Source organism: Hemibagrus wyckioides, linkage group LG21, assembly GCF_019097595.1.
Source record: "Hemibagrus wyckioides isolate EC202008001 linkage group LG21, SWU_Hwy_1.0, whole genome shotgun sequence".
NCBI classification, from domain to species: domain Eukaryota; kingdom Metazoa; phylum Chordata; class Actinopteri; order Siluriformes; family Bagridae; genus Hemibagrus; species Hemibagrus wyckioides.
The window spans coordinates 15,337,863-15,356,779 of NC_080730.1; the positions used below are offsets into that span (position 1 = coordinate 15,337,863).

Consider the following 18,917-nt stretch of genomic DNA (forward strand, 5'->3'; position numbering starts at 1 on the left):
ATTGATATTGCAATAATGATTTTATAAGACTGTGTTCTACTGTACAAATTACATGTAAGTCTGTTTGATCGATACGGTTCTGTATAGCTGATTTTTATTTTTTATTTTTTTAAAGCATGAAGAACTGCTTTACATATTCACTGCTTTTTGTCATTTCCATCATGCAAGGTAACGTTTCCATGGCTTATAATGTAAGGTAAACATATCTAATTCAATAACATTGCATTACGCACCCCATATACTCAGCTATAGTATTATGTACTCTCTATACATTATAGAGAATCATTTTTTAATCTCAGAATTTTTTTTATTGACACCATTGATGTGGTGGTATGGTGGAGTCTTCGGTTCGATCCTGAGTTGTCAGGGTTGCAGTGGATCCAGTTTATATCCCATGAACACTGGCCACAAAGCAGAAGAGCTCAAGGCACCAGTGCATAGCAGGATACCGTATATTTTCACACAACACATTTTTCAGTCACATTTATGAGTAATTTAGCATACCTGGAATTAGGACTACTAGTACAAACCCATGCAAAAACAAGAAGACTATGTGAAACTGTAACCTGAGCTCAGGTTTGAACCCAGGACCCTGGAGCTGCACTGCACTGCATTGATAGGTGGATTGACTACATTTATTTGCCCCCTGTGAAGGAGTAGTGCCACAGTTAATTTGTTTACTCACACCCAGTGTTCCTGGGATGTGCTCCGGATCTACTACTGGCATGTTGATGAACAGTCATGAGCCATATAAGTACTAGAATTCCTTCTCCTCATAGTTTCCCTACAGCAAAGGATCATCGGAGGCCAAGAGGTTGAGCCCTACTCCATAAAATACCAGGCGTCGCTACAGTACAACAACCAGCACTACTGTGGAGGAACTCTTATTCACCCACAGTGGGTGGTGTCTGCTGCACACTGCTGGAAGCCGTGAGTACTGCAGCCACGTCAAATCTTCTTCAATGCAGCTGACCACACTCTTCTGGATTCTTTGTCCTGTCTAAATCGGAGCATTATGCTTAACGGCTGACAAATAATATCTCTGACCTGCAGAAACTATGTGATCAAAGTCGTCCTGAGTGAGCATGATCTCTTCACGAAAGAGGGAGCGGAGCAGGTGTTTAACGTCTCCAAAACCATAGTCTACTACCTGTACAACTACAGGACATTTGATAACGACATCATGCTCCTCAAAGTAAGTGAAAGCAAACAACATTCGGTGGCTTTACCAGTTCACCTTAGATATTTCAATTAGTTTAAAACACTCTTAATTGTATACCTTCCATTATACTCTTTGAATAGTTAAGCCTTGAATAGTACCTTGAACTTTCTGGGAGAGGGAAACCTGTAGGGGGTGTAGAGATCAGACACTGTAACATCTGAAACTGATGAAGGAAAGAAAAAACTTTTGCACGTTTCTCTAACGTGTGGATCTAGGGGTGGATTTATGCAGAACTGCAGTGGGTTTCAAGTCTCTAACTAGAGCCACACACACATACACACAAACTCTGATCTATTTACAATGGGGCCTAAAAGTCCTAATGGTGATATATAGCATAAATAAACAGCATAATAAAGCATTATAAAGCATATAATATTCTAATACTCTTTGTAAACTCTTTGTATCCAGGTAGTCAAGTGGAAATGTTCTAACAATATAAAGCATCGCATATCATATAGGATTCTTTTTATTTGAATTTCTGCACTCAGTGCCCCTTTGTGTTACTGCGCTGCATGCTGATTAACTGACTCAAGTGTCTTGAGAGCTGGAACAGGAAAGAAAAGTGCTTTATTTTGCATAGGCCAACTTGGTCAAAGCTCGTATTTAGCTATAGGGCATTCGTAAAGCAGCTGAAGAGTTTGAAAACCTTTCTCTTATGTAAACATACTGATATGATAATGGATGGATGGATGGGTGTGCTGTTGTGTGTTTCAGCTTGACAAACCAGCTGACCTGAATAGTAACGTCCAGCCGGCTAAGTTGCCGAGCCCAGACACCCCACCAACCTACGGAGGCATGTTCTGTGCAGTGAGCGGCTGGGGGGTCACCCAGGTCTACAGCTACTATCTGTCCTCCGTGCTACGTGCTGTGGATGTACAGATCATCCCCAACTGCCAGTACTACTATTTCTACAGAATAACAGACAACATGGTGTGTGCCGGCTCTCCAATGGGAGGAAAAGACTCGTGCCAGGTAAAGGCAGGACTCAAAAACTAAATACAGATATTAAGTACACTTAAAAAGTTGCATGGAATGTTAATTGGCCAAGGTGTAATGAATTAAAGGTGGCTGCTGGTGGGAGAAAAAGTATATTGCCAGGTAAGATGTAAATAATTAAACTGAATTAAATCTAGAAATAAGGTTGGCATCGTGTCCAGAGTGTCTCCTGGGATAGCAGGCTCCATATGACCCTGTGTAGGTTGGATAGATGGATGAAATATCTAGAAACAGGTTATGAAAGATATTGGCAAAGCTCTTATACTTGGTTTAGGCTTGAAATAGATGACACCTTTTCTCTACAGTAGTTCTGGTACTAATAGTTTAACCATGGTTGCTGAAGAAATAAGAAAAAAATAACTTGAAAATACAAACAAATCAAATAGACACAGATGGACTGCAGTAGCATGTATCTATAAAACGTATCGGATTTTTATCTGTAAGGACTTTTAATGTGTTATATGTAAATGTCTCTCCATCAGAAATGCTTATAATTATATCTTTTTTTTCCCCCAAAAGAGGAACCCTTTTGACAGTACAGGTTGCACGGTACTATGCAAATTAGACTGTGGTGCAATGGGTAGTTGCTTCCTCTTAGCTTCAGGGTCATGGAGATCATGGCTGTGTGGGGGCTCAAATGTTTTTCCTTTGTTTCTGGGGGTTTTCCAGTTGGCTCAAAATATCCCATTAAACATGATACATAGACTATATGTGTACATACACAATGGACGGGGTGTATTCTCTCCTTATGCACACTCAGAATAAAATGTGAACTGAATTTGAAGAAATGAATGAAAAGAAATTGGTAAAATACTAGTGAAAATCCTTACCCTTGGTCAATACATAATATCACTAACTTTTCAGTACTTCAGTCTTTAGAAGATGATGGACACCATGACATTTCACGGTTTTGTTTTTTTTTTCTTTTTCTTTTTCATGGCAGGGTGACTCCGGCGGCCCTCTTGTATGTAACGGTTACTTCGAAGGCATCGTCTCCTGGGGCATTGGCTGTGCCAATCCATATTTCCCTGGTGTCTACACCAAAGTTCGTAACTACATCCGCTGGATCAACTGGATCATTGACACCAACATGGACTAGACTGTGGTTTTTTTTTTTTTTGTCTCTCATTTTGCAGCTTTTAACAAGAAGAAGTGACGTAACAAGTGTTCAGTGAATACATAGAGCCTGTGAGAAGCCTGAGGACACGCAGCTATCAGGCATTAATAAATGGGGGTCTGGGGGTAGAGGAAAATCAGACATTATATGGCAAGTTAAGAAATGCAAGAGGTCAGGTGGCAAAGTTAGTGTATTTTTAGCATATGAGAAAGAATGGGTGGAAATAAAACAAGACATTTAAAGTGTTAGCTCGCACATATTTCTTGATTATTAGAAGTAGCATAAGCTTTCTTACATTTTTACTGAACACTGCTTTACACACTGCTAAGCAAGTGAAAATATCTTCAACATGAGTAATCTAATATTTCTTATTACGAGATTACGTTTCCTTTAAGCTAAATTTATTGGTCACATATTTTTCAAGAAATAAAATGAGAAAAAATAGCTTGAAATGAGTAAAAACGCCTAGGAATGGGTTTAATACTCACGTACTGTGTTTGGTGTAATCTTATAATAGGAAGTTGATCAATCTTTATGATATTTTCACTTTCTAAGATTTCGTAAACTGGCTTATTCTGACCATACCTAGAGACCAAGAGGTCTCTTTTGATTTGTAGACAAATTCTAATATACAAGTGCATTTAAACAAGTATAATATCCAAGTTTTCCCATTTGAAAACCAGTTGTTTTACACAAAACAGTATATACACTCAGCCATAACACTGAAACCACTGAGATGTGAAGAGAATAATACTGATCTTATCACAATGGTAACTGTCAAGGGGTGGGATATATTCAGAAGCAATGAACAGTCAGTGATGGAAGCAGGGAAAATGGGCAAGCGTAAGGATCTGAGCGACTCTGACAAGGGCCAAATTGTGATGGTGAGATAACAGGGTCAGAACAAGTGCAGTTCCTGTTATGACAGTTAATCTTGATGGTAAGAAAAAAAGGTGATCAGCTGGTTCTCTAGTTTGTTTCTGATTTGATTTGACCCTAATAAAACACATTAATGACAAAAATATGAAAATAAAGAAAGGAACCACTTTACGGTCAGATTGTCAGGTTGAGGTGAGCCTGTTGTTTGTGTTGGCTTGTGACTGGAAGGACAGCCTTTTAATGTTTGCTAATGAAATGTCATTCTACCCTGCAATAAAGGCAGTATATGACTGTGCTGTCATTTGAAACGCATGTAGCTGGAGTATTTTTACTTGGAAAAAATGTAATATGTGTCACTCTCATACTCAATATTGTGTTTTTACAGAAATCCGATGCCATAACCGGGTAGAAACATTAAGCATAATAATCATACTACAGAAAAGAAAAAGAAAAAGAAAGGACTAGGAATGAGTAGAAAAAAAAATGCTTAGAATCCAGGTGTATTATTTCACATTATGTTTTCCATTTGGAAGAGCAAGTGCATAACAAATTTCACACAAAACATCACAGTCATCCCTGAGTGACCTTCGACTTTGACGTGGTTATGTAAGTCATGCGCACTCGATGCATTGAGGGCTGGAGTAAAGGAGGAGAGAAAATACTAGAACAGGGATTGGCTACATGTCAACTCTGAACGGAAATTCTGACCTGAGACACAGTCGAGACAGTCAAAGGATGCAAAAGGATAAAAAACAAAAAACAGACACATATACAAGCACACAAACACACACACACACACACCAGGACCACAGTGTCGAATGGGGGACCTGAAAGTGAGACATGAACTGGTGCAAGGCTTGACAACAGACTTGAAGATGAACTCCTCGGGGGTAATGGGGCTGATCCGACGGTCTCTGGAGGCTAAAGAATTTGCATACTGTCCCTACAGCAAGTTCAGAGTAGGGGCTGCACTTCTGGCCCATGGCGGCAAAGTGTTCACAGGTGAGAGGCTATAGATAATGTGGAAAGAAATTACCAGCACTTCTTCTACTATCTATCTATCTATCTATCTATCTATCTATCTATCTATCTATCTATCTATCTATCTATCTATCTATCTATCTATCTATCTATCTATCTATCTATCTATCTATCTATCTATCTATCTATCTATGGAGGCTCCATATCTATCTATCTATCTATCTATCTATCTATCTATCTATCTATCTATCTATCTATCTATCTATCTATCTACACAGAGTATATTATGCCCTTCTTCTCTGTACACGTAATCAACAGATTCTCAGTTCCTCGAACCGTTAAATAATATATACAGTATAATGCTATTGCTTACATAAGAAATGTCAAGGGAGGACTACCGTGCAGCTCTTAGGCATTCGAATGCACTCCGAGCAGATCTATAATTGAAAAATGTTTTTAAAAAAATATCACTCTTATAGCTCATTTCAGTCGAACCAGATTGATTACGAAGGAAAAGAAACACAGCTTCATGGTAACAGATAGAAAGATTGTGAACGCATGTAGGAAGTGGTCACTCACAGTCCCTCTGCTCTGATGGCAGTGGGAGACGGAGAGGACGTACTGTACTGTCTCTGTGTTCCTAAAAAAAAAATAGAGAGAGTGATAAAGAGAGAGAGAGAGGGAAGAGAGAGAGAGAATCTTTCCAGTCATCATGATTACATTTGTGTTTCATAACATGCTCCATGTTAATGATTAACATTGTGTGTACCATGTTCCAGTCCTGTGTTTGTCTCTTAATAGGAAATGAAAACAAGAACGGGAAATTGTTTACGTTCTACAGCATGGCAACTGACTCACGGTTTGCTTGTATAATCACAGAAAGTCCTACAGTTTAGCAAAACAACAACAAAAAAAATAACACAGTGTGATTGCTTAGCCTTGACCAGCACTTTGGTTTCAAAACAGGTTTGTGGTCAGCAAAGTCTGACCAGCCAGGATTGAACTGAAGAGCGATTCCACCCTGACTGATTGGGGTGCCGTATTAAAAATGTAACATTTTATTATTAGTTTTTGAACATCTCAGGCAAGAGTCAAGTGTTGATGATAATGCATTGCTGATACTGGCTGCATTTTGCAATTGGAATGAACAGTAACAATATTATATCATTATATCTAAATATCTGAGGTGCGCCTCTAACAATTCCAAAAAACATAAACAAATAATAATAAATATATAAATAATAAATAAATAAATAATAATATAAAAATGTAATATTAATATAATCAAATATAATATTGTATATTTAATAATAATAATAATAATAATAATAATAATAATTATTATTATTATTATTATTATACATATTTTAAATAATATATACATTTTTAAAAACACATCTTTTAAAACATTTTATAGTTGCATTTAATGTTGTCCAAATATAATACTGTATATTTAATAATATACAGTATTATAATAATAATAATAATAATAATAGTTATTAAAATATGTTATATAATATATACATTTTTTAAAAACATTTTTTGCATTTAATGTTGTCCAAATATAATATTGTATATTTATTATTATTATTATTATTATTATTATTATTATTATTAATAATAATAATAAGAAGAAGAAATTAAAAATATTTTATATAATATATACATTTTTAAAAACAAATTTTTGTTAACATTTTATAGTTGCATTTAATGTTGTCCATGAGACAAGCTAGTTCTTGTTATCACTTATGTTACGTACCTCTCTTTTTTCTCTCTCGAAATTTAAAACTATAAACAAATAGTCCTCCCTGTTGCAGAGAAACCGGGTTAACCTTAAGTGTTACAAAGAGACATCTGATGAACAGAAAACCTGATATATATAACTAAAGGGTTTTCTTGTTACATTAATAATAAGGGCAGTGGTGGCTCAAGTGGTTAAGGCTCTGGGATGTTGACCAGCGGCTCGGGGGTTCAAGTCCCAGCATCACCAAACCCCACTGTTGGGCAATTGAGCAAGGCCTTTAACCATCTCTGCTCCAGGGATGCTGTATCATATCTGCTCTGACCCCAACTTCTTCAGCTGGGATATGCAAAGAAAAGAATTCTGCTGTAATGTATGTGTGGTGATAATAAAGTCTTCATGCCCTCAGTTCTAAAAACCTCTGATCTGACTGCTATCAGCCTAACAAAAATCAATAGCACTGTTATATAATGTCATTATAGCTTTATAAACCCAATATGTCAACAGCAAACTTATCTTTGCGATCGTAATTTTCCCCCAAATTAGGCTGCAATGTTGAAAACGCCTGCTACAACCTGGGCATCTGCGCAGAGAGGACTGCCATCTCCAAGGCTGTATCAGAAGGCTATAAAGACTTCAAAGCCATCGCAATAGCCAGGTACAGCATCAGGGGTTATCATGACATGAGATTATTATATACACATTTAACTAAACAGCTGTTTCAGCAGCGATTTTTTACATCTGCTTTGTCTTGCTAGTGATTTGTGTGAGGAGTTCATCTCCCCCTGTGGAGCATGTAGGCAGTTCATGAGGGAAGTAAGTCAAGCGTTTATTCTTTAAATGTGTAGGAATATAAAGCAACGACTGTAAGTTATAAAAATATCCCATTTTTTTTTTATATCTCGTCACTAGTTCGGCGGCAGCTGGGTGGTGTACCTGTCCAAACCGGATGGGACCTACGTGGAGATGACAGTGGAAGAACTGCTGCCTGAGTCTTTCGGACCAGAGGATCTGAACAGGAAGAGGATGCACGCTATTCCGAACGAGTGCTAAGATGTTAAATCATTTGGAACAGTTATGGTGACATATTGCAGACACTTCCCCCCACAAAATAGAGAGCTTAAAAACATAAAAGGGGAAAAGTAAAAAATGATCGTATAAAGAGTGGCATCCTATATCTGGTAGCCGCTCATGAAAAATGTACACCGTTATAGTGATGGCAAAAAGAGTACAAAGGTTCCATTTCACTGGTGCTCATTTACAATATGAAAAAAAATATATATTTTAATGTGTTTTAGAGGTTGTAAATATAATTGTGTGTAAATTTTAGACCGTATTTAAGATACATTTGTGTGGCAAATAAAGTTGAGATAATCCAATAACATAGAGATTTAAATCTAAAGTCTTTCATAAATCTGAATCCGAGGTCAGAAAATATTTAAAGTGGGACGGTTTTCGTTTATAAATTATGTAATATAGAAATTATATAATATATTAATTTCATATATTATAAATTAAATATCTTCCTTTGAACAGAGATCTTTCAAAGATATAATTAAATAACACATTTGTGCAAATAATAAGTCATCGAAATGATTCAACAAATCTAATAAATAATTGAATAAATAAGTAAAAAAAAAAAAAAAAATTAATTAATTAATTAATTAAATAAATAAATAAATAAATAAATAAAGGTTGCAGTAAGGAATAAAATACTCAGGATGCAACCAAACACCAAACAGCGTTTTTGCTCCATTTTCCCCCCTGAATAAAACTTTCCACAGCAATTTGTGTATTTTATTAAATGAATTAAAGTTCACTCACTTTTAATATTGTGAAATATCTCTAAAATTAGTTCGTTCATGTTCACGCTCACCTTAGATCAGGTATAAAAGGTTGAACAGTCATCAGCATTTCTTCGATCACACAATGAAAACTCCATCCATTAAAAAGTTAAATAAAATCCTTCATCTCAACGATTTTACCTAAAACAAAAATGACCAGTGTGCTGTGGTATACTTCGAAAAAATAAAGATAGCCTGTATTTTGTAGTGTTTGTGTAATGTTTATTTAAATTAAACAGTATGAACAAGACATGGAACAAACAAACAATGCAACTTCTTATAAATTAAAATATCTTCCTTTAAATAATGGCGTCAAGAAGAAATTTGATGAGGTCAAGACACGAGAATTTTGAATGAACCGCTGAGAAAATGATGAAATTATTTTTAAGATGATGTTTTAAGTACGGAACCATGTAAAAGTGAGGACAAAAAAGTACGGTCCAACAGTTAAAGAAAGCTGCAACATGCTAGAAACCAAACCAAAACATGGCAACTATGAGGCTTTTTTTCATGCAAGCAAACACTTTTCACAATCACGCATAAAATGGAGAAGAAAGAGTGCGCTCAACAGTATTTTTTGGTTATAAACTGTCGTTCAGTTAGAAGCGTATTCATCAGCTGAATAACGTTAATGACTTTCACAGCTTTGTACTGTGGAGCTGTGGATTGACGTGAACGATTTCTACAGTGGACGTTTTCGTTACTCGGGTTGTTAATGCACTTAGTAGTAAAGAATGATCGAGCCATCTAAAGTTCTTCGGACATATCGATGATATATCCTACATTTAAACGTAAATCTAAAACAGCATTTGTGTGTAAAGTTAAATCATTTTCAGCACACAAAGTGCAGTACTGCCATTCCAACAGATCCCAGAAGTGGGTTTTTTGTTCCGTAGCTCATCTACAACAAACAGGTGGCACTCTCACTCAGTATATGTGTATGTGCTTTCATCCTGACAGGACGCTCGTCTGGGCATGAACCGATCTGTGAATGTTCCTACAGCATAAATCAGCAGCTAAAATAAAGTCCAAAGACTTTCTCCACATTGTAAGTAACATGGTTGGTAGTGCAACCCCTGCTGGCAGCAAAAAGCATGTACCTGGTGCTGCCATGAGGGATAAAATAAACAACAACAAAAAAAAATATATAAAACAGCCAGTGCATAATCCAGAAGAATGTTCTGCGTAAGTACATTTTCTAAAACAAGAACACATACTACACACAGACTGTACCAGGGCTCAAATCCCAGGCAAATAGCAAGAACTCCTGCTTTCAATAACACACAAAAAAAAAGGTCACACAGTGGAGTCCAGACCTGATATTTAAGAAATTTCCACAACCCACCTTTTTATTTTTTAGGGGTAGTGGGGTGCAGATCAGGCCAGGCGGGAACGTGGTGTCTGGGCAGCGTGCCCTCCGTCAGCTTCTCCATCCATAGGTTCAGTCCTTCCAGCTTGTGATGGAGCTGTACGGCGTCGTCCTCGTCCTTGGTGAGCGTGGGCCTGAATAGGCAAAAGTACTTTTTATGGCCGTTAAGAGCCAGAACATGGCCGGTGTAATGCGGTTTACAGGAGGACACGCCCTCTTCTTCCTCATCTTCTGAAAGCCTGGCAGAGGGCGCCAGCTGCAGGAGTGAATCCATCCACCCTCTGTGTTTGTCAGAGTTTAAGAAGGAGTAGTGAAGAGTCTGATATCTGAGAAAAGACACACGATTGGAAAAGGATTGGAACGGGGAACGCACAGCAGAAAAAGGGGGACAATATTAAAAGCAGGTGGTCATAATCTTATGGCTGATCGGCGTGTGTACCGTGCTATAAAATGTAATTTGTTTAATTTCAACTCATTATGCCAAAACCAGCAGAATATTAATCATAAAGTGAAAGAATTAGTTTGTGCATGCTTCGTTTCGTGCCATTAAATTTGGCACAGGTACTTGGAGCCTCACCCTGAGAATGAGTATACTTCCTTGGCAAACTTCTTCAGCAGGACCTGTTTGGACGCGTCTGTGAGCACCAGCACCACGTTGATGTGTCCCGGCTTTAATCTGACCAGATTGCTGGTGTAGGTCATGTCTGTCAACTCCGTCACTTCCACAAAGTTCTTCTTGGAAGGACGGCTGAAGAAAAAAACAAAACAAAACAAAACAAAAGGAGACACTGTAAATCACGGGAGTCCAAAGTTACAGTTAATTGGTATTTATGGATCATTCATGCATAATATGTTGCAGTGTAAAAGTGTTTCAATTAAAGCTAATTTAATCTGAAGTAGAAGATGAAGAAATCTGTCAGACCTGGATGTGTTTTCTGTATCCGAAGAGCTGCCTGCTGTCTTTGGGGATTCTTTAGCCTTCCGCTTGGCTGTTTTTTCCTCGGAGTCACTGCAAATTGGTTGAGTTTTAAAGTGAAGTCAAGGCCAAGCTACACTGCGATATGTCAAACTTGTAATGATGTCTCAAGTGTGTTTCAGCTCATACCTGAAAGCCTGAATGATGACGGTGCCAAAAAGGATGAAGAGAGCGGAGAAGATCAGAGATACGATGGGCATCACCTCTCGCCTGGGGGAGACAGAGAATCTAATCTGAGGGTTGGAGTATTTTACAGCAAAGCGTCTGCTCCCTAGTTTTTTTTTAATGCTCTCAAAATTCTTCTGTCTGTTCAGACAAATGTATCAGCTGTATTCGATCTGGAGAAGTTAGCAGCCTTCGTCATAAACCACACGACCGCATAATCGTACTATTACAAGCAGAAATTGAACGCTGACAGAACCTTAAAATACCAAGATTACGCCAAAATTCAGGACTACAGTCAAATCTCTTCTACAAATTAAGCCTCGGGTACTGGTGCTACAAGTGAGGAAGAGTGACTCCTGAAACGTCTCCTACTTACCAGTTTGAGTAGAGAAGCTCAAAGCAGACATGAGAAAGGTAATCATAAGCGGCGTTCAACCACCGAATTAGAAACATCTGCAGTGGAGAAAATAAGAATTAGAAATGACACAATATACTATCGGTACAAATGACTGAATTTGTCATTATCTAACGAATCAGATGTGTCCCAAATTGTGCAAAAAATGACAAATAATTTAATTTCATGGTAAATGCTGATGCAATAAGCATGGTGTTTATACACAGATCAGGCATAACATTATGACCACTGATAGGTGAAGTGAATAAGACTGATGATCTCCTCATCATGGCACCTGTTAGTGGGTGGGATATATTAGGCAGCAAGTGAACATTTTGTCCTCAAAGTTGATGTGTTAGAAGCAGGAAAAATGGGCAAGTGTAAGGATTTGAGCGAGTCTGACTTGGGCCAAACTGTGATGGCTAGATGACTGGATCACAGCAGCTCTTGTGGGGTGTTCCCGGTCTGCAATGGTCAGTATCTATCAAAAGTGGTGCAAGGAAGGAACAGTGGTGATCCGGTGACAGGGTCATGGGCGGCCAAGGGTCACTGATACATGTGGGGAGTGAAGGCTGGCCCGTGTGATCCGATCCAACAGACGAGCTACTGTTGCTCAAATTGCTAAAGAAGTTAATGCTGGTTCTGATAGAAAGGTGTCAGAATACACAGTGCATGATGGGTCAGGGCTGTTTTGGCAGCAAAAGGGGGACCAACACAATATTAGGCAGGTGGTCATAATATTATACCCGGTCAGTGTATCATAACTTTCCTGCTTAAATTGCAAAATGGGAAAGAGTAAGAAATCCTCAGTGTGGGAGTATCCCTGAATAAGCGGTTAGTTTCAAGCATGACTGATGGAGCTGACAGACTGACTCACTGAGGCGAGTTCATTGTTGAGTTCAGGCAGCATGGCGTCATAGTTGAGAAAGGTTGGATCTCTCTGCAGGAGCTCCAGCTGCTCATAAAGCTGGTTCTTATCGTCGTCACTCCCATTCCAACCGCCTGTCACTGTCCGGTACAGCACCTTACCTGCTGCGCTTCGTCTCTCCAGAATGATCACCTGTTAGATGCATACAGAGATGTCATTTAAACAGGATGTTAATACGAATGATTAATCTGAATTCTGAATAAACAACACACCAGCAATGAGTGCATGCATTTGCGTGATTGACTCTGACCTGGGGAGGCCTCACGTCTTGCGTTTTGAGCAGCGCATCACAGAGGGGCTGCTGCTGCCTCTGATAGACGTAGGCGAATCGCACCACCTCTTTAGTGTTCGAAGCGGCAAAGTCAAAGAAGGCGTCATTCACAGACACGAACGTCTCATCCTCCCCAGTGATGAGTAAGACACAGTATCTGAGGATGAAAGAACACATTAGTCACCTTAGATGTTCTGTTGAAACGACACTAAAATGTTTCCATTGTATAATTCGCTAGTTTGAAGTTTGCACCACGAGACCTAAAACCAAATCTACATGCATCGGCAGAGCCTGTGAATTTTCTTCACAAGGTTTCGCCTTCAGAGGCCAGCGTTATAGGATATAGCAGATGGAGGATTTGTTATATAATATAAAATCCTCTAAACTCGGAGAAGAAATACAAAAAGCAGAGGACTTCTTACTTCCGACGGCGGTGGAACTGTTTGACCGGACACAGCTCGTCAAAAAACTTCTGATTGACCAGTCGTGGCACCAGCAGGAAACGGTTACTAGAGACAAACTCATCAATGGTTTGCTTTTTGATTCCCCTGGACTGAGTGTACAAAACGAGAAAGCTTTATATAACAGATGTATAAAGCAAGAAGGTTATATCTGGAGCGAATGTGCATTAATAAATAAAAAATAAAAAGGTCATTACCTGTATGACGTCTGCAGGTTTCTCAGTGTTCTCTTTAAACAGCAGCATGGTGGGAGCGTACATGTTGATGCTGAACTGCTGCTGGATACGTTTGGTCCGAGTTTGATCGACGTAACCAAACCGCACGAAGTCCCGGTATGCAAACGCTGAGAGCTGCAAGCAGAGCGACACAATAGGGGTTTTGTCCTTCTCACAAACAGCACTGCTTGTGTTTCATGCCAGTAAGAAAGCAGGCAAGGACTAAAACAAACAAAAAATAAAAATAATAATTGAAAAGAAACTGAATAAGAAGAGTGTGATGCTACGGCATTATACGAAAGCATGCCCAAAAACTTAAAATAAATGCTTCTGCTTTAATGTCATTAACCTTTATAATATTTTTAAGTGTTTTGCAAAAGTTATTTCATTTTTTTTATGCTTCCTGAAGTACTGTCAGAGTAGTAAAGCGAGAAATATTACACTAGAAACCTGACAGTTTAACAAGATCAGGTTAGGTTTAGCCAGGCTTGTTCAGATTCAGACCAACAGGAATGCAGAACGACATGCAGGCTATTTATAATATACCTGCCTCTTAAAATTTCTCATTCTTTATTATTTAAGCAAAAAAAAAAAAAAAACAGGGACATACAATTAGAAAAACAGAGAATACATAACTAGAAAACTAAGTACTGGTTTCAGCCCTGATGAGTAATATTTTAAGATTTATTATAGAATAGATATTTCATATTTGACAGGATAAAAATACCTTGTAAAGTAATGGTACTGAAATAGCAGAGTCAAACAGTAGAACGCTGGGTTTGTTCTCTTCCCGCCAACCGTTCAGAAACTGTACGTAGTTATCATCTGTCACCTGATTAAAAAAAACAAAACAAAACAACAACACTGAGAAGTGGTCACTTAATGTCCAACATAACACGTCACATACACTTACGATTCCCACATTAAAGTTTTCCGTCTAACCTTCTCTACTAGATCACGTGGCAGCAAGCTTTCCACAAACTGCCTCAGGTTCTCTCGGGCCACGGTGTTGTGGAAGAAGGTCACTCTGCCGTTGATGAGCGCCAGGATGGACGGAGCGCCGCGGACTCCCAGATGAACAGCTAACCGTTTCTCGTAACCAATATCCACAACACCAATCCCCACACCTACAACCAAAGAAGAAGTGTAAATACATTCAGCTTAAAAAAACTTCAACGACTATAAAACTATTCCTAAAGGAAAAGTTGAAGATTTGAGCCTTAGAGAATTAGATGAATGGAAACAAATCCAAATGTAGGCTTTGTGCATTGACAGGCAACATGATTTGCAGGTCAATAGTGACACCTCCTGGTTCTGACTGGTTGGATGTTGGTGATCTAGAACCATCTTTTAAGCCTAAGCTTTCTCACAAGAACCAAGCTCAAATATAAATTTTACGTAAGGAATAAAAACACGACATGGTGTGCTGTTCAAGGAAATGAATCAAATGGATTATTTTCACAACGAATACAAGTTTTGGTCAATCATCAGTCTCTATTTTGCTCTCTCAGTTGAAACCCTAGAGGTTGTCATATAATAGAAACCTTACTGATGTTTTCTAGAGACTCCTTCTATAAATAATAATATTAAATAAATGTATGCTTACAGAAAACATCACCACATCAAGGATACTAAGATTTACATTGTTAAATGTGGTTTCAAACAAATCAATACCTTCTGCCCAATCAGTGGTATAATAGGAATGATGATATTTTTTCATTCAACACCCACCCAGTGGCTCCAGCTCCTGAACAGATTCCTTCCAGACGGGCTCGATATGGATGCAGCTGAAACACCACTCTGAGGTAATCTTAATCAGGTAGGGCCTTTTGAAGCTATCGGGCTCCACTTCCTTCATATACTTCTCATATTGAAGCAGGTGCTTGCTGTCTGTGAAGTCTCTAGTTGACTGGGTGAAGCGAAAGAAGGACTGGTCGAAGTAAAAACTGTCATGGAAGTGGTGGAAACCATGCGGGGCTTGGTTGTGGTGTTGGTTCTCATCGGTCTGACCGAACTGATCGTAGTTCGCTCTGCGATCCTCACTCGACAAGATCTGCAGGGAAAAAATAGCCACAGTGTAAGACATTCAATTCTAACACATCTTGCCAAAAAAATTATCTAAAAATATACTGCAATACAAAAATATTTAATGTGTTTCAGGGGGGACATTGATCAGCCATAACATTATGAGCAGTGACAGGTGAATTGAATAACACTGATGATCTCCTCATCATGGCACCTGTTAGTGGGTGGGATATATTAGGCAGCAAGTGAACATTTTGTCCTCAAAGTGTTAGAAGCAGGAAAAATGGGCAAGTGTAAGGATTTGAGCGAGTTTGACAAGGGCCAAATTGTAATGGCTAGATGACTGGATCAGAGCATCTCCAAAACTGCAGCTCTTGTGGGGTGTTCCCGGTGCAGTGGTCAGTATCTATTAAAAGTATCCTTTAATTCCTGTAAGTATCCTTTAAGTCATGTAAGTTGCGAGGTGGGGCCCATGGAGGCCCCACCTCGCAGCTTACAGGATTTAAAGGATCTGCTGCTAACATCTTGATGCCAGATACCACAGCACACCTTCAGGGATCTAGTGGAGTCCATGCCTCAATGGGTCAGGGCTGTTTTGGCAGCAAAAGGGGGACCAACACAATATTAGGCAGGGGGTCATAATGTTATGCCTGATTTGCACTACAACAGACCAATAAAATTTAAAATCTACCTCGTAGGCTTTAGCAATCTTGATAAACATGTCCTCTGCACTCGGATCTTTGTTCTTGTCCGGATGCCTATAAATAAAGCACAGCGCATTCTGAGCACAGGGCAAGCACTGTCACTTTAACATGTTCATACAGCATTACAAAAACAAATCAATTTCTCCATGAGCCGCCGCATGATTCCTCACCACTCCTTGACGAGCTGCTTGTAAGCCTTTCTGATTTCAGCCTGACTGGCATGTCGAGACACTCCGAGCACCCTGTAAGGATTGAACTCGGAAGCGGATACGTTTCCCAAAACAAGCAGGACGACAGCCAGACAGATCAGGAGGCTCAGAGAGGGCTTGGAGAGGACGCCCATCTTCTCAGACTGGGAGAAGCTGCCTAGATAGAGAAAATGAAACAAAACAATGTCATGTGTAATGTTAGTCATGTGAACTGCAGGAAGAAAAATGCATAATGATGCAAAATGGAAGCGAAACCAGACCTTAAATACGTTAACAGCCGGTCAGACCTTTCTCAGCTGGTCAGTTCCTTTCCCACCTGTTTAAGAGCAATAAGACACCATTTATAAGGAAGAACTGGCCAGCTGGCAAAGATACTCAAACAGTATGTCCACTTTAGACTGTTGTGTCAGCTTGATTATTTTTCAGCATGGATGTTACACCGTATTTACTGAAAAACAACACCATTTGTAAGGTGGTGTGACTTTTGAAATGGGTAAAAAGAAGGAGAAATGAAGCTGTCAAGAAGCCAGACATGTTCACGAGCTGAGAGGAAATCTCCATTCGAGCATTTCAATGACTGCATAAATCTCTAAAATAAACTTGTTTGTATTATTCAGACACGAATAATAAACACAGCATGCCCTAAAGTAAAAACTGGGACATAAAAAATAACAACCCTGTCGAATAAATAAACGTTTATGAGTAAAACAAATAGTCAATAGAGTGAAGGGACATCTGTAAATAACAAACTGGGGAAGCCGGCCATCACGCTAATTTAACCGGCTAGTGACTGCTAGCATGACTGCTAAAGAGAAGTGACAATCTAAATTCACAGCCAGGGGCTATTAAATAGAAATCAAACCAAAAGAGAGAAATACTCACAAAACCATAAATGGATCTATCAGCATCAAAACATACACTCGGTGACAAGCTCCATGGGCAGGTCCCGTTGCTAAGCTAGCATTTTCTCTCTAGAATTTCCGGTTCCGGTGAGTGATGTTAAGATACTTGGAGATAAAAGTCTCTTTAGGTGTGTGACTCAAAGGTGTTTGAAAGAAATAAAGAAATAAAGAAATAAAGAATGAATGAATGAATGAATGAGTGAATAAATAAATAAATAAATAAATAAATAAATAAATAGAACTTTAATAAATAAAGTAAACAAAAATTACAATTAATTCTGCAGACTATATATAATACCATTTTTCAGCATGGCATACCCTTTTAATTGTATTTCATTGCTATCCTATTTGTATTTGTATCCTATTGTAAGGCTTTTAAAAAATATATATAGTATCTTGCATTTTTTTTTTAATCATTACCTTTACTATACGCTACATAAAAACACATCCAAATATATTTATGTATTATTTTAATGCATTGATTTACATGTTTTTGTTTTTCGTTTGTTTGTATTTTTGGATCTTGAGTCAGTAATAAAGTTTTCATTGATTGACTGATTTACTTTAGTCAGGTTTTACACGATTATTATTATGATATTCGTTATTCGTAAGTCAGACCGTTCCTATTTTATTTATCAGCATGTTGTAAAGCAAACAGTCTGTGTCATGAAGGACAGAATAATTATATAAAGAGCTGAATGCTCTCCCTTCATTATAGCCATGGGACAGTGGTGGCTCAAGTGGTTAAGGGTGTGGGTTGTCGAACGGAGGATCGGTGTTCAAGCACCACCAAACTCCACTGAGGGGCAATTGAGTAAGGCCCTTAACCCTCTCTGCTCCTGTAGGCTGTATCATAGCTGCCCCTGTGCTCTGACCCTTCAGCTGGGATATGCAAAGAAAAGAATTCCGCTGTAATGTATGTGTGGTGATAATAAAGGCTTCATGCCCTCATTCATTTTATCATTGTTAAGGGCCTTCTTTTTAGAGCTTGTTTTTTTTTTTGTATTATTCTGAAAAAAATATTTTTTTTATTGGTCATCATGCGAAATGATAACTCTTTATGACTATTATGTGGTGTTTATATTACTGGTATAATTTCTACCAAAAAAAAGTTAAAGCTTTATGTGTCTGCTTTAAAATATTTTTTGCTTATATTTTTCTATTTCATTGGATGTCAAGGTGTCATTTAGCAGACACCCTTATCTAGAGCAACTTACAATTTATCTCATTTTATACAATTGAGGATTAAGGGCCTTACCCAGAGCCCCAGCAGTGACAGCCCTGGGATTCAACCTCATAACCTTCCACTCAGTGGTCCAATGCCTTAACCACCAAGCTACCACATCCCTAATACCTTTACACTTTTATTTTGCTATGTCTAAATGTACCCATTATAATCCTGACTGGATCTTCATTGTTACTTTTAGAGCACAAAAATATTCTTTTAAGCATACATTAATGTTATATTTAATAAAAGCATTGAATTTGTTTAAATAAAAAAAAATAATGTAATATTAC

General features: G+C 38.3%; 3 protein-coding genes across 4 annotated transcripts; 2 read left to right on the forward strand and 1 right to left on the reverse strand.

Annotated features, from left to right (window-relative positions):
- Nucleotides 1–116: 116 nt before the first annotated feature.
- On the forward strand, nt 117–4,485 carry si:dkey-33m11.8 (trypsin-3). Its single transcript, XM_058373118.1, has 5 exons — nt 117–168; nt 780–930; nt 1,054–1,195; nt 1,937–2,194; nt 3,162–4,485. Exons 1-5 carry the CDS (start codon nt 117–119, stop codon nt 3,315–3,317), a joined length of 759 nt encoding a protein of 252 aa, XP_058229101.1. The 3' UTR covers nt 3,318–4,485.
- Nucleotides 4,486–4,920: 435 nt separating this feature from the next.
- cdab (cytidine deaminase b) lies at nt 4,921–8,386 on the forward strand. The gene is made up of 4 exons (XM_058373116.1): nt 4,921–5,216; nt 7,483–7,594; nt 7,695–7,752; nt 7,849–8,386. Exons 1-4 carry the CDS (start codon nt 5,033–5,035, stop codon nt 7,987–7,989), a joined length of 495 nt encoding a protein of 164 aa, XP_058229099.1. The 5' UTR covers nt 4,921–5,032; the 3' UTR covers nt 7,990–8,386.
- Nucleotides 8,387–9,047: 661 nt separating this feature from the next.
- dnajc16l (DnaJ (Hsp40) homolog, subfamily C, member 16 like) lies at nt 9,048–17,491 on the reverse strand. 2 transcript variants are annotated; one of them, XM_058373104.1, is made up of 16 exons: nt 17,380–17,491; nt 16,758–16,813; nt 16,459–16,654; nt 16,276–16,342; nt 15,291–15,612; nt 14,502–14,686; nt 14,287–14,391; nt 13,542–13,694; nt 13,306–13,436; nt 12,863–13,040; nt 12,562–12,744; nt 11,667–11,743; nt 11,255–11,335; nt 11,072–11,158; nt 10,727–10,897; nt 9,049–10,475 (listed from the first exon to the last, which is right to left on the reverse strand). In XM_058373104.1, exons 3-16 carry the CDS (start codon nt 16,629–16,631, stop codon nt 10,130–10,132), a joined length of 2,259 nt encoding a protein of 752 aa, XP_058229087.1. In that variant the 5' UTR covers nt 16,632–16,654; nt 16,758–16,813; nt 17,380–17,491; the 3' UTR covers nt 9,049–10,129. The 2 variants fall into 2 exon arrangements, with proteins under 2 accessions (XP_058229088.1, XP_058229087.1); XM_058373105.1 differs by lacking the exon at nt 16,758–16,813 and having other exon boundaries at nt 9,048–10,475; nt 17,380–17,474.
- Nucleotides 17,492–18,917: the final 1,426 nt, after the last annotated feature.

Coding starts and splice junctions, on each gene's coding strand:
- si:dkey-33m11.8 (XM_058373118.1), top strand. CDS start 117: ATGAAGAACTGCTTTACATATTCACTGCTTTTTGTCATTTCCATCATG. Junction 931..1,053: donor GCTGCACACTGCTGGAAGCC/GTGAGTACTGCA, acceptor TCTGACCTGCAG/AAACTATGTGATCAAAGTCG. Junction 2,195..3,161: donor GAGGAAAAGACTCGTGCCAG/GTAAAGGCAGGA, acceptor TTTTCATGGCAG/GGTGACTCCGGCGGCCCTCT.
- cdab (XM_058373116.1), top strand. CDS start 5,033: ATGGGGGACCTGAAAGTGAGACATGAACTGGTGCAAGGCTTGACAACA. Junction 7,595..7,694: donor AAAGCCATCGCAATAGCCAG/GTACAGCATCAG, acceptor TTGTCTTGCTAG/TGATTTGTGTGAGGAGTTCA. Junction 7,753..7,848: donor GTAGGCAGTTCATGAGGGAA/GTAAGTCAAGCG, acceptor TCTCGTCACTAG/TTCGGCGGCAGCTGGGTGGT.
- dnajc16l (XM_058373105.1), bottom strand. CDS start 16,631: ATGGGCGTCCTCTCCAAGCCCTCTCTGAGCCTCCTGATCTGTCTGGCT. Junction 13,041..13,305: donor CAGTTCCACCGCCGTCGGAA/GTAAGAAGTCCT, acceptor TTTCATCCTCAG/ATACTGTGTCTTACTCATCA. Junction 10,476..10,726: donor GAAGTATACTCATTCTCAGG/GTGAGGCTCCAA, acceptor GTCTTTTCTCAG/ATATCAGACTCTTCACTACT.